The 18,393-nt window shown below is 37.3% G+C and overlaps 1 protein-coding gene across 4 annotated transcripts in view; it reads left to right on the top strand.

Moving 5' to 3' along the window:
- The window catches only part of CD2AP (CD2 associated protein), a 102,823-nt gene extending 91,082 nt beyond the window's left edge, over nt 1-11,741 (top strand). For 3 of the 4 annotated variants that reach the window (XM_057698933.1, XM_057698932.1, XM_057698930.1), the window contains 3 exons: nt 766-935; nt 3,354-3,417; nt 6,583-11,740. In XM_057698933.1, the coding sequence (XP_057554916.1) occupies nt 766-935; nt 3,354-3,417; nt 6,583-6,624 (276 nt within the window). In that variant the 3' untranslated portion in view covers nt 6,625-11,740. Of the gene's footprint in view, nt 1-765; nt 936-3,353; nt 3,418-6,582 lie in introns of all 4 variants that reach the window. The other variant, XR_009047980.1, reaches the window with a different exon arrangement.
- The last annotated feature ends 6,652 nt before the right edge of the window (nt 11,742-18,393 follow it).

The raw sequence follows: 18,393 nt of genomic DNA, 5'->3' as shown, positions 1-18,393 counted from the left end.
CTCATCTATGGACTTGGTAAATTTTTCACAACTGGTTTTAATTGGAGCTCTTTGGATATTCTAAATAATAACTTTAATATGAAGGATCAGAGACTTCCCTGGTGGCGCAGTAGTTAAGAATCCGCCTGCCAGTGCAGGGGACACAGGTTTGATCCCTATTCCGGGAAGATCCCACATGCCTTGGAGCAACTAAGCCCGTGCACCACAACTACTGAGCCTGCTCTCTAGAGCCCACGAGCTACAACTGCTGAGCCTGAGTGCCACAACTACTGAAGCCTGCGCACCTAGAGCCTATGCTTTGCAACAAGAGAAGCCACTGCAATGAGAAGCCCGTGCACTGCAACAAAGAGTAGCCCCCATTTGCCACAACTAGAGAAAGTCTGCGTGCAGCAACAGAGACCCAACACAGCCAATAAATAAATTAAAAAAATATGAAGGACCAAAGCAGTGCCTTAATAATGCTTTTATATTTTTGCTTCTAGATGCTTCCTAGGCAAATAATAAGATAAATGTAATGGATTTTTTTTTTTAAATCCCTTGACATTTCTCACAAAAACCCTTCATAATTACAAGTTTATATTTTGGTTGCTTAGTGGTTTTTCCTGTTGTGAACATCAAACTGCTTTTTGGATTTTCAAGTTTATCATTTATCTTGGCAGTATTACTTTAATTACTTATCTCCTGGCAGTAAAAATCTTTTGAACTTATAATGTAATATTAAATATAAGTACAAATAAAATAAAAATTTTCTGTTTATGTTTTCAGCTGTCTGCTTACCTTTCAACACCTTCAACTGCTTCTAAACCAAATACAGCTGCTTTTCTAACTCCTTTAGAAATCAAAGCTAAGGTAGAAACAGAAAATTCCTTGGATGAACTTAAAGCTCAGATTGTTGAATTGCTGTGTATTGTGGAAGCACTAAAAAAGGATCATGGGTAAGTAGCCCTTGTTTTCTTCTTTGAGCACTACTTAACACATGTGTAAAGAATTCTTCCAAATTATATCAAGTAAAGAAGTAATCTGCCAAGTTTCTGGTATGAGCAAGTTTGTTTTTAAAGAAATTTTTATTAATAGTGTCTGTCTCCTCTTGGTAAAAAGCTTGAATTAGAAAACACATTAATTATAAATTCTAATTATTAATTCTAGTTATTCTTATTAGGAATTGGGAAGCTAAAATATGAAAACCTAGCCCAATTATGAAAAAGGCAAACCAGTAAAAACAGAAAGTAGTAGCTCGATTATAGAATAGGTTCTAATAGCTTGATTATAGAAAAATGACCAATAGGCACATGAAAAGATGTTCAGCATCATTTGTCATTAGCACATGCAGATCACAACCACAGTGAGATACTACTTCAACCCACTAGGATGGCTATAATAAAAAATATGAACACTAACAAGTGTTGGCAAGAATGTCAGAAATTGGAACCCTCATGCATTGCTGGTAGGCATGTAAAATGGTACAGCCACTCTGGAAAGCAGTCTGGAAGTTACTCAGAAAGTTAAATTTTATGTTCCCATATGACCCAGCAGTTCCTCTCCAAGGTATAATACTGTCCAAGAGAGTTGAAAACAAGTGTTCAAACACAAACTTGTACACAGTGTTTATAGTATTATCCATAATAGCCAAAAAGTGCAAACAACCCAACTGTCCATCAACTGATAAATGGATAAACAGATGTGGTACGTTTATACAATGGAATGCTCTTCAGCCATAAAAAGAAATGAAGTACCAATACTTGTTACAGCATAGATGAACCTTAAAAGCATCATAACTTGAGGCTAGAAATGTCAAACACAGAGGTTAATTAGTCTTAAAAGTATTAGGAAAAGCAAAGCCATCTTATTTTGGATCTGGGGTGTATCTGTACGTATATTTGGTTTTCTTCTCAGAGGACTTTGATCACTGTTTCTGCTAAGGTTGAGTTGGATATTTATAAAACAAATAGGTTGGGATAGGTGATCTGTAAGGCCTTTCTCTTAGCTGAGAGTTTTTGATAATGGTATGTGGTGAGACATGCCTAAGTAAAAGTTAGAGATTTTTGAGAACTAAAATAAATTTAAACGATCACCTGCTGTAGCCCCCTCCCTTCTTTTAAATGAAGAAATAAAGGTTTAAAGAGGTAAGGCTATTTAAAATCACACAGCTCTTAAGTGGCAGAGCTAGAATTCAAACTTGTATCTTCTATTGATTTAGAAATCTTTTCTTATAAACATTGGATTTTTTTATAAACTTTTTTTTTTAAATATTTTCTTATAAACACTTAAATTTTAAAATGTGTTAACATTTTAAACATACTTCTGCAAAAGCCCAGTATGTAAAATAGATCAAAGATCAGCTAATCTGACTGAATTGAGGGTGAAGGTTCAGGTGATCTTTCCCTATTCCAGCTTCTTCTGTGACCTCTAAAAGTATTTCATGGAATATGGAATCTGGTGTAATAGTTGTTGCCTATGAGACTGTGTTACCACTCAGCATGAATTTACCATTTCTCCTCCAATTCTTAGTTGACATTGGATTATTTATTAAAAAACAATACTGAGATTAACAACATGATGTATTTGTAGTTTGTAAATATTTATTGATGTGCCAGTTAGAGAACTCTCCTGATTTGTTGATTTTGACATTTTACATTTTTGATACCAAATGTGCTGTAGTGAGCAATAAATACATGTACAAATTGCCTGTAGGTGCTCTTAAATAAGCTGTAGAATGAATAAAAATATCAATGACTTTCATATATTTTAAAACATATATATCAGATATTTTAGAAGTCTTTCCAAAGAGTATTTTAAAAGTCTTCAGTTCCTCTTGGAAAATGAAATGGAGGGGAAAATGACTATAAAAATATAGAAAGGAACCTAGAAAAATAAAAACATGAATTATGGAAGAGGGACTGTTGGCTGAAGTTTTTAGTTTATTGGTTTGGATTTTGGATTTTAATATAATAGTTAATTTTAAAAAAAGCAGAAAGATAGGTTAAAGTCCAGGTTATTATGTTAAAAATTGTAATTTGCCTTGCACTGTGACGTATTTTAACATTTATTTTCCAAGTTATTTGGGCTGTATATCCTGCTTCGGAAATGGATGATAACTGAATACGAAAAATTACCTGTGTTCACTTAAAAATTTCTTTATCTCAGGTTTGCCGTGGTTTTGCTGTATTTTTTAACTGTTGTTAATTGAATCATTTAAAGTAGAGAATTTGAATTTTTTCTCAGTCAACATGAGTGTTTCCTTTAAAAAGTTTTCCCTATGTTCTTGGATATCAGGCAACAGAGATCCTGTTAACCTTAGTCAGATACACGGCTTAATTGCAAGACTTAACGGTAAGAAATACTTTGTTTTTTAGGAAAGAACTGGAAAAACTACGAAAAGATTTGGAAGAAGAGAAGGCAATGAGAAGTAATCTAGAGGTAATTCATTTCTTCCAGCACTGAGATTGTAGTCAGCATAAACGAGACATGTTTTTTCCAACCAACTGGGTGATTGGTTCCGCCACAAATTATGCTATCCTGCTTTAGTTGGACACTCCCTAGCGCTTGGTCACCATTTAATTAATCTCTTGTTGACTCCCTGCCACATTCCATTCATTCATTCAGCAAATGTTTTTTGAGTGCTTACTTTCGTAGACAGGAGGTACAAAGTATACACTCATGAATAAAGCAGACATGATTCTTGCCTCTTAAAAGGGTCTAGTTCTAGATCTTTTGCACTCAACACTGCTTCTTTCTTGAGCTATAGTTCTCTTTTCTTCACAGTTAAATTTCTTTTTTTCTTTCTTTTTTTTTTTGCCTGGGGGCAGTGCAGCGGTGGTGGTGATGGTGGTGGTGGTGGTGGTGGTGGTGGTAATGGGATGGCTGTAGATTTGCTGATCTTGATTTCTCACTGAATTGAGTTTACTTTATAGCCAATGGCATCATCTTCGCTCTCTGCTGATAATTGACAATTTCCCTTATTTTCTTTATCTTCCTTACTATTTTCCATCCTCACTGACTTTGGTCTTCATTTGTATTTGTGTGTGTGTGTGTGTTTGTATTTTTCTCTGCATATCTCAGAGGCAGTGTTTCCTGCCTTTTTTAAGAGGCTCTTCCCATCCTGTGTCTGAGTATTGCACACTCCTCCCTGTTTTTACCTCCCCTCATTACTTACCTTGTTTCTTTCATCAGCATTGTGAAAAGAGAATGTGGGACTTGCCGTTAAAAAACTTGAGCTCCTCTTCTGACTTAACCTCGTGACTTTTAGTTCAGAGCTACGTGTATGCCAGGATTGACACTTTCTGACATTGTCTCAGGGGACTCCAGAACCTTTGATCTTAGGGATTAAGTTATACCGTTTGAACGAGGAAGTCACTTACCTCGTTTAGCTTTAGTTGTTGAGATAACATATGTGAAGGTATTCAGCAAATTATCAAAACTCCATTTTTACTCTTACATCTGACACATAACCTTTATTGGCACTCTCCTTTCTCTCCCTGAAAATACTCAAGTTTTCCCCTTTATTCAGAAAATAAAAAGCCCCCTTTTAGGTCTAGCCGCCCTCTTGATCTGTATTCTCTTTTCATTTGCAGTTTACTTGGGGGGTGGGGGGAGCAAGAAAAGCAGACATTGCAGTCATTAATTCTTCACTTTTAATTCTTCATTGAATTAAAATAAGCATTTTGGGCTTACGGATGACAACTCCTGTGTCTCTTCAGTTTCTGCAGCACTTCACATTTTTACCATGACCACCTTTTCAAAGTGTGCCTTGGTTTATGTGACCCTGCATTCCTCTGGCTTCTCCATCTCTCCTCACCTGAGGGAGGTGTTGCTTCAGTGCTGTCCTTAGCCCTCCTCTCTGTGCATCCACTCTGCTCGCCTGTGCCCAGGAGTACTCTGACTAGCTCTGGTGCATCTTCCGTTGAAATCTAGTTTTTTTCCCAGCTTCTAGCCAGTGTTTCCAGCTATTAGTCTCCGTGGATGTTCCGCTGTGAACTTAGATTTAGCATGTCCCCTGTCACACATAGCACCTTCTTTTCCGATTCTCATTTCTGTTTGTGTTGATGGTTTGTTGTGCTTCTAGTCATGTAGATGTGGGTCTTCTGTCTCTAATTCCACTCACTTTCAGGCCTACTGGCTTTACTCCCTAACCTTTTTCTCTTTATTCCCACTATTTCTGTCCTTTTCTCATGCTCTTATCTTCTGTTAACTTGTTTGTTTCTCTCATTCTTACCTTGTGTTTCCTTGCTCAGTATTTCCAAGAACTTTCTATTATTTGCTGAATAAAGTTCAAACTTCTTGACTTGGCATATGGTCTCTCTTATGTCTTGGTGCTAGTTTATCTTTCTTTCCTCACTTGCTTATCCTCAGTTGTCTCTTACAGTTAATGTGTCCGAATTTTTACTTTTGTTGTATTTTCATGGATATTCCTTTCGTCTCACTTCTCATTTTCTTCTAAAGTTTCTTAAATTGTGAATTTCTGTTAAGTAAAGAATGTCTTCTACCTAACGGTGGAATTATTTCATTCATTCATTCATTCATTTAGCTGCATTGGGTCTTAGTTGCGGCGTGAAGGGCTCAGTAGCCTTGTGGCCTGTGGGATCTTAGTTCCCCGACCAGGGATCAAACCTGCATCCCCTGCATTGGAAGGCAGATTCTTAATCACTGGACCACCAAGGAAGTCCCACGGTGGAACTATTTCTAACACATTGACTGCATTTTATATATATTCCTGGGCTTTAAAAGCAATTTTTTTAAATTATTTTATTTGCTGTGTTGGGTCTTTTTTGCTGTGCTTTCTTTTTAGTTGCGGTGAGAGGGGGCTACTCTTTGTTGTGGTGCGCAGGCTCCTCATTGCTGTGGCTTCTCTTGTTGCGGAGCATGGGCTCTAGGCGCGTGGGCTTCAGTAGTTGTAGCACATGGGCTCAATAGTTGTGGCTCACGGGCTCTAAAGCGCAGGCTCAGTAGTTGTAGCGCACGGGCTTAGTTGCTCCGCGGCATGTGGGATCTTCCTGGAGCAGGGATCGAACCCATGTCCCCTGCAGGTGGATTCTCAACCACTGCGCCACCTAGGAAGCCCTAAAAGCAATTTAATCTAGAACATGTTGTTCACAGTTGAGGAAGTTGAAACCAAGTGAGGTTAAGTGATTTACCAATATCACCCGCTAAGCAGTAAGTGAAAAACAGAACTGAACTGGTCCTTTTTAAGAAAAAAAATAAAATAAAAAGAAAACATTCTGTACTGCCCCTTTGTTTAATTGTAGGTACAGTTACGTTTCTTAATTTGGTTTCAGGGATACTCTTATTCTTTATAGGCGGATTTTCTTACAGATCTTTCAGATGCTCACGTTATTTAACATTGTTCTGGATGAAACAGCCTTAGCTGCTTTTTGTTGTTGCCACCTGCCATTTAGAAACTTGCATTGTGACATTTTCATCTGTTGATCTTTTTTAATATTTATTACACTATTGGGAATTGGATTTTAGAATGGAAATCAAAATCTGGAAGCTTGAAATTATCAGATTTTCATGACATAGGATAAAATAAACTTTTCTAAAGTAAAGATATTTTATCTGTTGCTCAATTTATATTTTGTATTTTAGGTGGAAATAGAGAAGCTAAAAAAAGCAGTCCTGTCTTCTTGAAGTGACGTGCACGCGGTGTTCTCAATGTTCCAGGGATTCAGAAGCGACACTATGAACTTCAACTGACTTGTTACTTAAAAATAACAAATGCTGATGTCGTGATGAAGAAATATGAGTATATGAACTATTATATCTATAGAAAAATGTAGGGGGAGGGCAAATTTTTTTTATATATTTTGTTTTGCCAATATGAAAAAAAAAGAGGCCTTATTTCTTATGTGCTGGGATTGCAAACTCTTTTGTTTAGTTTGCTTGAAAATACTACTGAATCTGTATAAAAAGAGAAAATTCGCAATAGTTTTTTTTTATGGAAACGTAGTATTATTTTTAAAGAGATCTATACTATAAATATGGTGATATCTTTACAAATAATCTGTAAAATATACCATTTGAGAGGGACAGTTTAGCTTTATAGTAACTATAGTCACTACTTTTCCCATACAACATAAGGGATATAAACTTTGTACGTATATATATTTTTATGTTTAGCTTCTTACCCAGGATTACACTGTTGTGCCTGTTTGTTTGCAGTGCTGTTTATACTCTGGTGATGAAATAGGAGATTCCTAGCTACAAACCAGATTACTCACCCGTGCACATAGTAATAACTAATGAAATAATCAAAATAATTTCTTCAACTTTTGGATACTTTTTATTGCTTGCACTATAGGATTCATAAAGGAATTTAGTTAACATGTATTTGATTGTTAAATATATTGGGGAAAATGTGAGCTATATTTTAAATTCATTAGGTCTAAGGAACTAAAAATGTCAATTTAACCCTTAACTTGTGCCTAGAAACTACAGCACATATAATATGCAAACACCAGCCTTATTGCTGTACTTCTCTGCTTATTTTACAGGCTCAAATATTACTCATTTCAGGATCTTGTGATTTAATTCTTCATGCCCCTCCGTTGATTTTTAATAATGGTAATGTTAGAAAAAGAAAACTCGAGAACTTTCAGAACTTCAGTGTGCAGTTTCATACTTTGACAAGTTATCATTATGTAAATACTCAGGTTTTGCATTGTATAATTTACCTACTAGACTAAACTAACTGGTGGAGATATTTTGGGCTGTCATTTAGGTAACCAACTTTATAAAGAGTGTTCAGTAGATCATAAAATATAACATCACAGCTTATTTAAAACCAAATTGTTGGCCATATTCAAAATGCATTTTCATAAAACGGATAAATAGCAGTTCCTTCAGAGTCATGAACACTTGAACGTTTTAGAATATTATCTACAGATATGTCTCAAAGTATGTGGATTTATTTTAAAAGTAGAAAAGTTGATTTTTTTTGCAAAAAATTTAGATTTTAAGCTTTATTATAGCAAGTGACATTCAGATTTTGAGTACCAACTATCATGCTTCTGTTTTATGTTGTTTAAACCCCCAAACCAATATTTTTTCTACTTTAAGTTTTAGTTTTATAATACTGAAATCTTGTGTTAGTGAAAATTTGTCATACTGTTTCAAATAAAAGTGAAATGGAAAATAATAGAAATTCCAATACATAATTACATTATGTTAAATTCACAAATTAGTGCTTTTGGGGAAACCAGATTGTGCATTGAGTATGAACATTCTAACTTTTTAAAGTCCTCTTGCGATGAGGTCACTGCTGAACAAAATTGTTTATTCGTATTCTTATGTTTTTAAATGACTTGTCAAATGAATGGTATCCTTCTTCTTAAATTAGGTCTTATTTTCTTTTAATATGAAAGTCTTTAGTTAGAAATAAAAGCAATGTATCCTGGAAATCATCCTCCTGCTTTAGGACTGGAAAATCTTATGAAGTGACCGCTCCCTACCCTAATAATGGGGTGAGGGAAGTTTCCAGCAGATTTCAGGCTGTTCTTAAAGTTTTTGTTGGTCATTTTCTCACCAGTGCGTAAAATCAAAATGGTCATGAGTACTGAAAGACATTTAAAGTGTTTGCTTTTATACTCCTCAGTCAGAATTGAAAAGTAATTCAAGCACTGTGTCTCTGATTTTCCTGCCCTTTACCAAATAGTAATGAAAAGAAAACCAAACAAACTCAAAGGAAAAAATGATTACTTTAATCTAGTAATTTACCAGTATTTGCTCTTGTTATGTGAATTTATTAATTCCTGTTTATAAAGTTCATATCACAAAATGCTATGTAATAATACTAGCTTTTACTTGGGGGTAAATCTTTTTTTTTTTTTAAATGAGTGAGTATAAATGACAGAGTAGAGGTGAACAGCATGGCATCTCTCATTGCCAAATTGTTGGTGAATATATTGTTCAGGTTTGCTATTCTTTGAAACATAATATTACTAACTTTCCTAATTATATTTCAATATTAGGAGTATTGTGTGTGTGTGTGCGACCACCAAGCTTTGGTGATACTATAAAGCTGTTACCTCTTTACAAAATCTGAGTCTGAAGATAGGAAGAGAGAATGGGCCTGGTGTAACAGAGGATTCTCTTTTTATGCTTCTTACTGTGATCACAGGAAAAAAAAAAGACAAAAACAAAACCCAAGTGCTCTCTAGCTGTGTTGGTAAATATTTTATGCTTGGATTTAAACTTGAAATGTATGAACAGAATGAGACAATCAGTTCAAATCAGAAATGAGAAGTGTTAAAATTTAATGGCCTTGTTTTGCTGTAGCAATAAAATGACCAAGTGCAATGACTTGATTTAATAAAATCATCTTTTAAAAGTTGCTGCTATGAATATTTTTAGCCATAAAATTTTACCCTTGTTGTAGCCTGACTTGCCTTCAGTAACTGTTATGTAATGCAGTCAGTGTTGTGGTATTCTAACATTCCAAAAAATAATAATATATATTTATGGGGAATCTCAAAAACAGTGACTTGTTTACAGGTGCTGTAAAAAAGCATGCTTCTCCCTCAAAAAGAAAAACGAATAAAGAATAGTATTGCCAGTTGTGTCAGTCTTTATTGGTTATTTTTCATTAACTTCAGCATATGCTGATTGCAGAGTATGAAAAATTATTTCTTATTACTTTGAGTTTTCCAAATAAAAGAAACAATGTAAATAGTAAAATAAAAGCATTAAAAGTTCTAGACATGTGTGACGTTTACGGAACCTTTTTGAGTCTTTTCTTTATACCTGGAACTGTGAGATGATAATTCCTACCTCACAGGATTATTGGGAGAATTTGATATGATTTATATAAATTACCTTATGGAGCACTTGCCATAGAGTAGATTTTAAAAAATGGAAGCTGCTAATTTACTCTTCTCAAAAGCATCTTGCAGTGATGGATATGAAGTAAATTAGGCAGATAAGATTAAGAGAAAGGCACTGTATGTCCTCTCCCCTTGTTTTTGAATACAGCATCCCTTTCTTTGAAGGAGATACTCCTTTCGTTTGTATTATATTGAAAGTGGAGCTGAGAGTGCTTTGTCCAAATTGAATTATTGACCCAGAGACTGAGATTTCAAACATTTGAAACAAAGAGCTAGTCTCAGCTTGGGAGCTCTCCACAGAGCTCCATTTTTCTATCATCTGGAAAAAACTGGTTCAAAAGAACAAAATAGAGTACAGAGATATGGAAACAGAATCCAGAAGGATTTTAAAACTGATGACAGTCATTCCTGAACCCCAACTACCCGTCCATTGCTTGGTTCCTTAAGCATAAGCTTGCACATAAACTTTCTGGTTTCTGAACTCGCGACTGGATGTCCTGGTAAATATAATACCAAAAAAACAGGATACAATTATCCCCCCTTATCCACGGCAGGTATAGTCCAAGACCCCCAGAGGATGCCCAGCACCGCAGACAGTACTGAACCTTACATATACTGTGTTTTCTCCTATACATACATACCTGTGGTAAAGTTTAATTTATAAATAAGGTACAGTAGGAGATTAACAACTAATAAAATAGAACAATTATAACAATATAATAAAAGTTATGTGAGTGTGGTTCCTCTGAAAATATTTTACAAATATAATACCTTTTCTGTCTTAACTAAGCACTTAAACACACCATGGCTCTAACTTTTGCAGCTTGAGGTGTGACAGCAAAACCAGCAGGAATTTCTTTTCTTCCCAATTTCATGGATGGAAGATTCTTGCCATAGATCTTAGCAACCTCAGCATATGACTTTTTTTTTTTCTTCGTGTCAGAGAGCTTTCACTTTTTCACTTAAAGGAAGCACTGTTTGTCATATCTCAATCTCCAGCATCACTGTTGCGCTCTGAGACCATTAAGTGAAACAAAGGTTCTTAAACACTGCAATTCCGTGAGTCTCCTAGGTGGCTAACGTGAGGGATGTGCTGGACAAAGCAGTGGTTCACGTCCAGAGCCACGCCGTGTGGGATTTCATTGTGCTACGCCGAACGGCGTATGAATTGTTTATTTCTGGAAAATTTTATTTAATATTTTTGGACTGCAATTGACTGCTGGTAACTGAAACTGCAGAAAGCAAAACCACGGCTAAGGGGGCACTACTGTAGAGTCTGGAAGACATCAAGGCCCATGTACTCTTGCTGAGCACACACGTGACTCCAGGCTTTCTAGAAATCGGGGAGATTTGAATCGTGAAAAGGAATAAGACACCACTATGAAGCAATATGGAAAATAAGTGTGGCAAGTCTTTTAAGTTAAAAAAAATTTAGTTTGATTATTGGAGACAGGTGTCCATTTTTCCGTAATAAATCAAGGTTAATTACTTAAAAACATTTTTGTGTTTGAAAATATCTACTTGCTTTTTATTGACTCTTATAAACACTGGGCATAAATTAAGCCTTGCAGGCAAATAATGATAAAGTTTTGAATTACAGAGTTTTAGTGTTTGCAGAGACGTTAGAGATTATCTGATCTGTTGGCTGTGCAGATGGTTTCGTCTGAAGGAACAATTTATGGATTTAGCCCCATTCTAGGAAGTAAAAGCTGATAGCTTAACTCAGATGGGTCTATTCGACTTTATTAAAGTTCAAGAGACTAGACTGTTGGGGTGTGATTTTTTTTTTTTCTGAATCCTAACAATTATTGCTTTTATTTTTATCACTAACACTTTTATTATGAATATGCTTGTATAAAAGGAAAGTAAATTTAGAAATAGGTATCAATATTTTTTGTATAGAGCCGTTAATATATATATTTTTTAATCACAGAAGGTGTTGTGGTTTTCATTTTGCAATTATTGGGTGGTATTCTTCTCTATCAGGTTATAAGTGGTTTTTATTAGCTACATTACAGTTCCTAGAAAATTGTGTGAATAAAGTTATGAAAAGTAAAACTATAAGTGCACTGAGTAACAATTCTTTAATAAGGCAATCACAACATTTCATGATATAGCGTATTTTTAGAAATATTACTAAACGTTAACAAAATGCAAATACAATCTGACATGACAGAGTAATGACATTTTTACTCTTACCCTCTCCCTTGAAATCAACTAAAAACAATAAATAGAATGAAAAATCGACTTGATAGATTGAAAGAGATTTAAGATGAAAACATCCCTCTCAAATAAGGGAACAACCACAACAATTTATAATAAAAATACCTCCCAAATGTTTTGAGATTTGGAACAAAATGAGGACAGCCTGAAGTTTCACATAAGGCTCTCCAGACCTTGTTCCAGATGCTGATGCTCTGAAATGTCCATCTGATGGTCTTAGACCTGAATCCTCTACAGCAGAATGGCCAGGGCTGTGGAACTGAAAGAGAAGCCACACCAGCTGTAAGCCGTCCTGACTTAAAGGCCGAAAACCAAGGGGCTCCCAGGAAAGATAACAGCTTTGATGAGAGGGTGTTTTAGATAATGTACTGAATTAAGGCTATCGTTATCTCCTGCTGCTCTTCTCAGTGCTAGTCAGCAAATAACTGACGCCAGTCAAAGGTGAGCAGTCAGGCACCACACACAAGCATCTTTATAGATGCAAGTGTTATAGTCAAACGTATTAAAAAAAAAATTGTCCTGTAACAAAGGCTTGATTTTGCAAATAGAAATCCCTATGTCCCAGGGGAGAGACTGGGGGAGGATTGGCAAGATATATAACACCAAGACACATTTTTCTTAAGTTATGGAACTTTAGGATAAAGGATGAATATTTGCCCAAAAAGAAACTGAAAATTTAATTGACTAATCACACCATAAATAAGTAGGAAATATAATTAAAGCTCTACCACTAAAAAAGGCAGCAAGGGCAGAGGGGGGTCATAGCTTTGTTTTAACTAGTCAAAGCTTTAGAAAAAGATGGAAATTTTCCCAATTTATTTTATGAATCTAGCATAACTTTAATATCTAAACCTGATCACCACAGATCAATCTCACTTTTAAAGATTTGATGTGAGGAGATTTATCAACCTTAATGCATAACATGAAATGATTTAATGGTCATACTGACAGAGCAGGGCAGGGTAGAGCCAACCATGTCCTTTGCTGGGAGTGCAGTGCGGGGAATACAAAGATAGCTTGGTAAAGAGAACCTAGCTCAGGGAACTCTACTCGTTGCTCTGTGGTGACCTAAATGGGAAGGAAATGCAAAAAAAGAGGGCATATATGTATACGTATAGTTGATTCACTATGTTGTACAGTAGAAACCAAAACAACATTGTAAAGCAACTATACTCCAATAAAAATTAATTATAAAAACAAAAAAACAAAGACAGTTTGATACCACTGCCTTGATCCATGAGACACACAAACAGTTCTACCCACTTACACCATCAGTACAAATGTCAACAGTAAAAAAGTAGCTGACATCTTAGTATTATTATGAGAATGGTTTTGACCTTGTGGAATACATTTAAGAACCGCTGACCTGAAATAACCTAGTCTGGTCCCTAGCGTATAATACACAGTGAATGTTGAGTGGATGAATCAATAAATGAATGACAAAGAGGATGTTGTCCCTCTTCTTTACCCCTTGTCTTTATCCTCTCATCCTGCCTTTTCTTTCTTCTTCAACAATTTAAGGATTCAAGTTGAGACAGCTCCCCAGGACTAACCACTATCATGCCAATTGTTACAAAATAGCCATGCTTCCAGAGTCTCCACCTTATGCTCTTAAAATGCTTTTTAACACTTTTGTTATACTGGGCTTTAAGTGGTTAGTTTAATTAAGGTAAGGTTTATAGCAAACTCATCATTAGTCTAAAAATAGGCATTTTCGTGTTGTGCTTTGCATGTACCAAATACTGTTGCAAGTAATCACCTAAATCTCTCTATGTATCTATATATCTATCTCAACAATTTGATGTCATAGATAGTAGTATTATGTTTTGTTACTGAGTCCAAGCTTGTACTTCTCCCCACAAAACAGGCCAATAAACCAGGAGAGATGAGGTGCTGAGACAAGGAATAGCAGCTTTATCCAGAAAGCCAGGAGATGGAGAAGTTGGTGGGCTAGTGTCCCAAAGAACCTTCTTACCTGAGTTAGAATTCAGGTTTCTTTTACACTAAAAGGTGAGAAGGGTGTGGCTGGTTGTTACAAACTTCTTGGTGCTGGAATCCTTTGTTCTTGCAGCTGTTCATGTAGGTCTGGTCACAATGTTCCTATAAACCTCCCAAAAGACATATATTATTTTCTGTTCTGCAAATGTTTAATGGAAAAGTGTTATACCTTTAAAGGTCAGAGCCCTGAGAATAGGCTATTCTGTATATTTCAGGCTATAGGCAACATTCTTTTACAAAAGGTACAAAGTCAACATGACCAAGCACAGGCTGCAGAGCACAAGGGTTAGAGCTAAAGGAATAGATCCAATATGGAGTCTGGTTTGTTCTCTGTAACCCTTTCACATATGAGGAAACAGGCTTAGAGAGGTTAAGCAACTTGGCCAAGGCCACTCAGCTAACAAGGGATGGAGCAAAACCAAGGCAGGCCAATTCTGAAGCCTGTGCTCTTGATCGTACACGCTCCTTACATAGATGATGTGTGGAGGACATTCTTTGTAATCCTTTATATTTCTCTGAGTATCAAATTTTCCTATCAGTAAAAGAGTTAGACAAAATAACTTAAAAAGTCCATTTTCAATGATCTCACAGTCTGTTTAGATTTCTCTGTGTAACATAAGATTTGAGAGAACATCCTTTGTTTCTTAAGATTTTGGGGAACATTCTCTGCAAACAAATGATTTTCATGCCTTTACAGCAGACATGAGAAATAAAAACTCTACTTAGTTTCCCTACAGAGATTAAATGACCACTAGATGGCAGTCAAATAAAGCTCAGCTTCTCACGGGCGGTTTGAATAAACCACAAATACAGGTAGAAGCTGCAAAAATGGATTACGGAAGGCTCCAACCCACTGAATTCATCCAGAACTGGGAAACAACCACTGCACTCCCCTAGCCCAGCCCCCTCCCCGTTAAGTTCCACATGACAGACTGAAAAGAGTTGATGCTTTGGAATCTGACTGATCTGGCTTTGAAAACTGGCTCTAAATGTTAGTAGCCATGTGAACATGGCAAGTCACTCAAATCTTGTCACTTCCCTTATCTATAAGACATCTAAAAAAAATCACTGCTACAATTTAAAGCTTTTCTCTCTGATCAGGTACTCAGAGAAGAGAGAGGAAGGGGGCCCCAAGTCCTTCATATTTGCTTTCCCCTGGAGAAAATCGACATCACAACAGCAGCGACAAAACCATCCTGCTCTGTCTGTCAGTCCTCGTTGGAGGGTGATGCTCCTTTGACCCCAGGTTGCTGCAGTGTCCTTGGCCCTTTCTCAAACCTGACTTGCCATTTCCTGCCCTTGGTTCTCTGGGAACTGCTCCTGTGTCTCCATTTATTCCTTCAGTGTGTTCCTATATCAACCAGATCAAATCCCCTCCAGGGTCACTTACGTAACAAGCTCACAAAATAGTGAGCTTGTGCTGTGGGCTTCTTAAAGACACTCTAGTACCATCGCTCTCATTTTGCCATCTGTCTTCTCCCCAAGGACCTCATACAACTCACGTAGAGTTGGGGTCTGACACGACAGCCCAAAGCAGGTGGTCAGCGGGGAGTCCATGGTGCCATGACCCTGCCTGAAAAAACAAGTCCAGATTCAGTTCGAATTCTAAGCAGAAAATGACTTTTCTCTCCAAAAAGGGGTTAAAATGTCCATCTCGTGGTTGATGATGCGACTATAGGGTCACAGAAGCAGGGAACAGTACTACCCCAGAAAAGACATGCTCATCTGAAGGACTTGAAGATGTGGGACACGCAGCGTAGGAGGCCGAGGTGGGACAGCCTCACACAGCTCTTCTCACCAACCAGTCGCATAACAGCCCTCAGCAGTGCTCTATGCGGAGAAACAAAACCTTCCACGTCAGCTGGTATCAGCTGGGAAAGGCTCAGGGCTTATTTTGAGCACGTGAGAACTAGTGATTATCTATGATTCTTTTTTTTTTTAATTTTATTTATTTATTTATTGGCTGCATTGGGTCTTCGATGCTGTGCACAGGCTTTCTCTAGTTGCAGTGAGCGAGGGCTACTCGCTCATTGTGGTGAGTGGGCTCCTCATTGCGGTGGCTTCTCTTGTGGAGCACAGGCTCTAGGCGCATGGGCTTCAGTAGCTGTGGGACACAGACTCAATAGTTGTAGCTCACAGGCTGTAGAGTGCAGGCTCAATAGTTGTGGTGCAGGGGCTTAGTTGATCCACAGCATGTGGGATCTTTCCAGACCAGGGATCGAACCCGTGTCCCCTGCATTGGCAGGCAGATTCTGAACCACTGCGCCACCAGGGAAGTCCTATCTGTGATTCTTAATGGCAACAAAGATCCTGGAGCATGAGAAAAACAGCCCCTTAGGGACCTCAATGGCACTAAATTGAATTAATAAGAACTAAGTCTTCTTTTGCTTGTAAAATAAAGTTTTGTAAGAGAGGATCCACAGACAATGCAAGGGACAAAGGAAAGTTGCATTTCAGTATTTTTATTCACTACTGAGAAGTTTTTTCCACTCATGAACTAGGGGATAGGAGTTGAGATTTGAATTCTAACCTGGGCTTGCATTCCCCCTCTCAGGAAACTTGGGTACATTTCATCACATCTTTGGGTCTGTGTTTTCAACTGAAAAATGAGGAACTTGGATTTTAATACCTGTTCTAACATTCTAGATAGAGATTACAAAAGCAGTGCGTTTAGTGTTGCTGCTTCTTTTCCTAGGTGCCAGATACCTGAACAGTTGGTGGCTTCTCCTCTTTAGAGGATGACTATCGTCTAAGCTTGGGGAGGACATCCGCAGTCAATGGTGTCCACCCAGGAGGCCATCAACTCCTGCAAAGGCAGGGAAGCAGATGCTTCTAGAGGCCTTCACCTGAGACCAAAACCCACAGGGCCCCAGGAGAACAATAGCATCCACACTGAATAAAGGTGCTGGGATATGCAGCTGGAAGTGGAATAGATTTGGAGCAGCCAGTAAATATTTTTTAAATTAACTTTATTGGATGGAATATTACTCAGCTATAAAAAGAGATGAGATGGAGCTATATGTAATGAGGTGGATAGAACTATAATCTGTCATACATAGTGAAGTAAGTCAGAAAGAGAAGGACAAATATTGTATGCTAACTCACATATACAGAATCTAAAAATGGTACTGATGAACTCAGTGAAAAGAACAAGGACGCAGATACAGAGAATGGACTGGAGAACTCGAGGTATGGGAGGGGGCGGGGGGTGAAGGGGAAACTGAGAAGAAGTGAGAGAGTAGCACAGACATATATATACTACCAAGTGTAAAATAGTCAGTGGGAAGTTGTTGTATAACAAAGGAAGTTCAACTCGAGGATGGAAGATGCCTTAGAGGACTGGGGCAGGGAGGGTGGGGGGGACTCGAGGGGGGACGTCAAGGAAGGGAGGGAATACAGGGATATGTGTATAAAAACAGTTGATTGAACCTGGTGTACCCCCAAAAAAATAAAAAAAAATAAAAAATAAAAAAAATTAACTTTATTGGAGTAACAATGTTGTGTTAGTTTCAGGTGTACAGCAAAGTGAATCATATACATATATCCACTCTTTTATATTTTTATAATTTTATTTTTATTTATTGGCTGCATTGGGTCTTTGTTGCTGCTCACAGGCTTTCTCTAGTTGCTGAGGGTGGGGGCTACTCTTCGTTGCGGTGAGCGGGCTTCTCGTTGCGGTGGCTTCTCTTGTTGTGGAGCTCGGGCTCTAGGCACATGGGCTTCAGTAGTTGTGGTGCACAGGCTTAGTTGCTCTGCAGCATGTGGGATCTTCCCAGACCAGGGCTCGAACCCGTGTCCCCTTCATTGGCAGGCGGATTCTTAACCACTGCGCCACCAGGGAAGCCCTATTCACTCTTTTTAAGATTCTTTTCCCATATAGGTCATTACAGAGATTGAGTAGAGTTCCCTGTGCTACACAGTAGGTTCTTACAAGTTATCTCTTTTTGTATATAGTACTGTATATATGTCAATCCCAATCTCCCAATTTATCCCTCCCCCTCCTTCCCCCCTCTGCTAACCCTAAGTTTGTTTTCTACATCTGTGACGCTATTTCTGTTTTGTAAATAAGTTCTTTTGTACCATTTTTTAGGTTCCACATTTAAGTGATATCATATGATATTTGTCTTTGTCTGACTTACTTCACTCAGTATGACAATTTCTAGGTCCATCCATGTTGCTGCAAATGGCATTATTTCATTCTTTTTTATGGCCAAGTAATATTCCATTGTATATATGTACCACATCTTCTTCATCATTCATCTGTTGATGGACATTTATGTTGCTTCCATGTCCTGGCTATTGTAAATAGTGTTGCAATGAACATTGGGGTATGTGTTTTTGAATTTTCCCTCTGGGT

Source organism: Hippopotamus amphibius, chromosome 11, assembly GCF_030028045.1.
Source record: "Hippopotamus amphibius kiboko isolate mHipAmp2 chromosome 11, mHipAmp2.hap2, whole genome shotgun sequence".
Classification (NCBI taxonomy): domain Eukaryota; kingdom Metazoa; phylum Chordata; class Mammalia; order Artiodactyla; family Hippopotamidae; genus Hippopotamus; species Hippopotamus amphibius.
The sequence above is the reverse complement of the archived record's forward strand: the minus strand, read 5'-3'. Positions and strand labels throughout refer to the sequence as shown.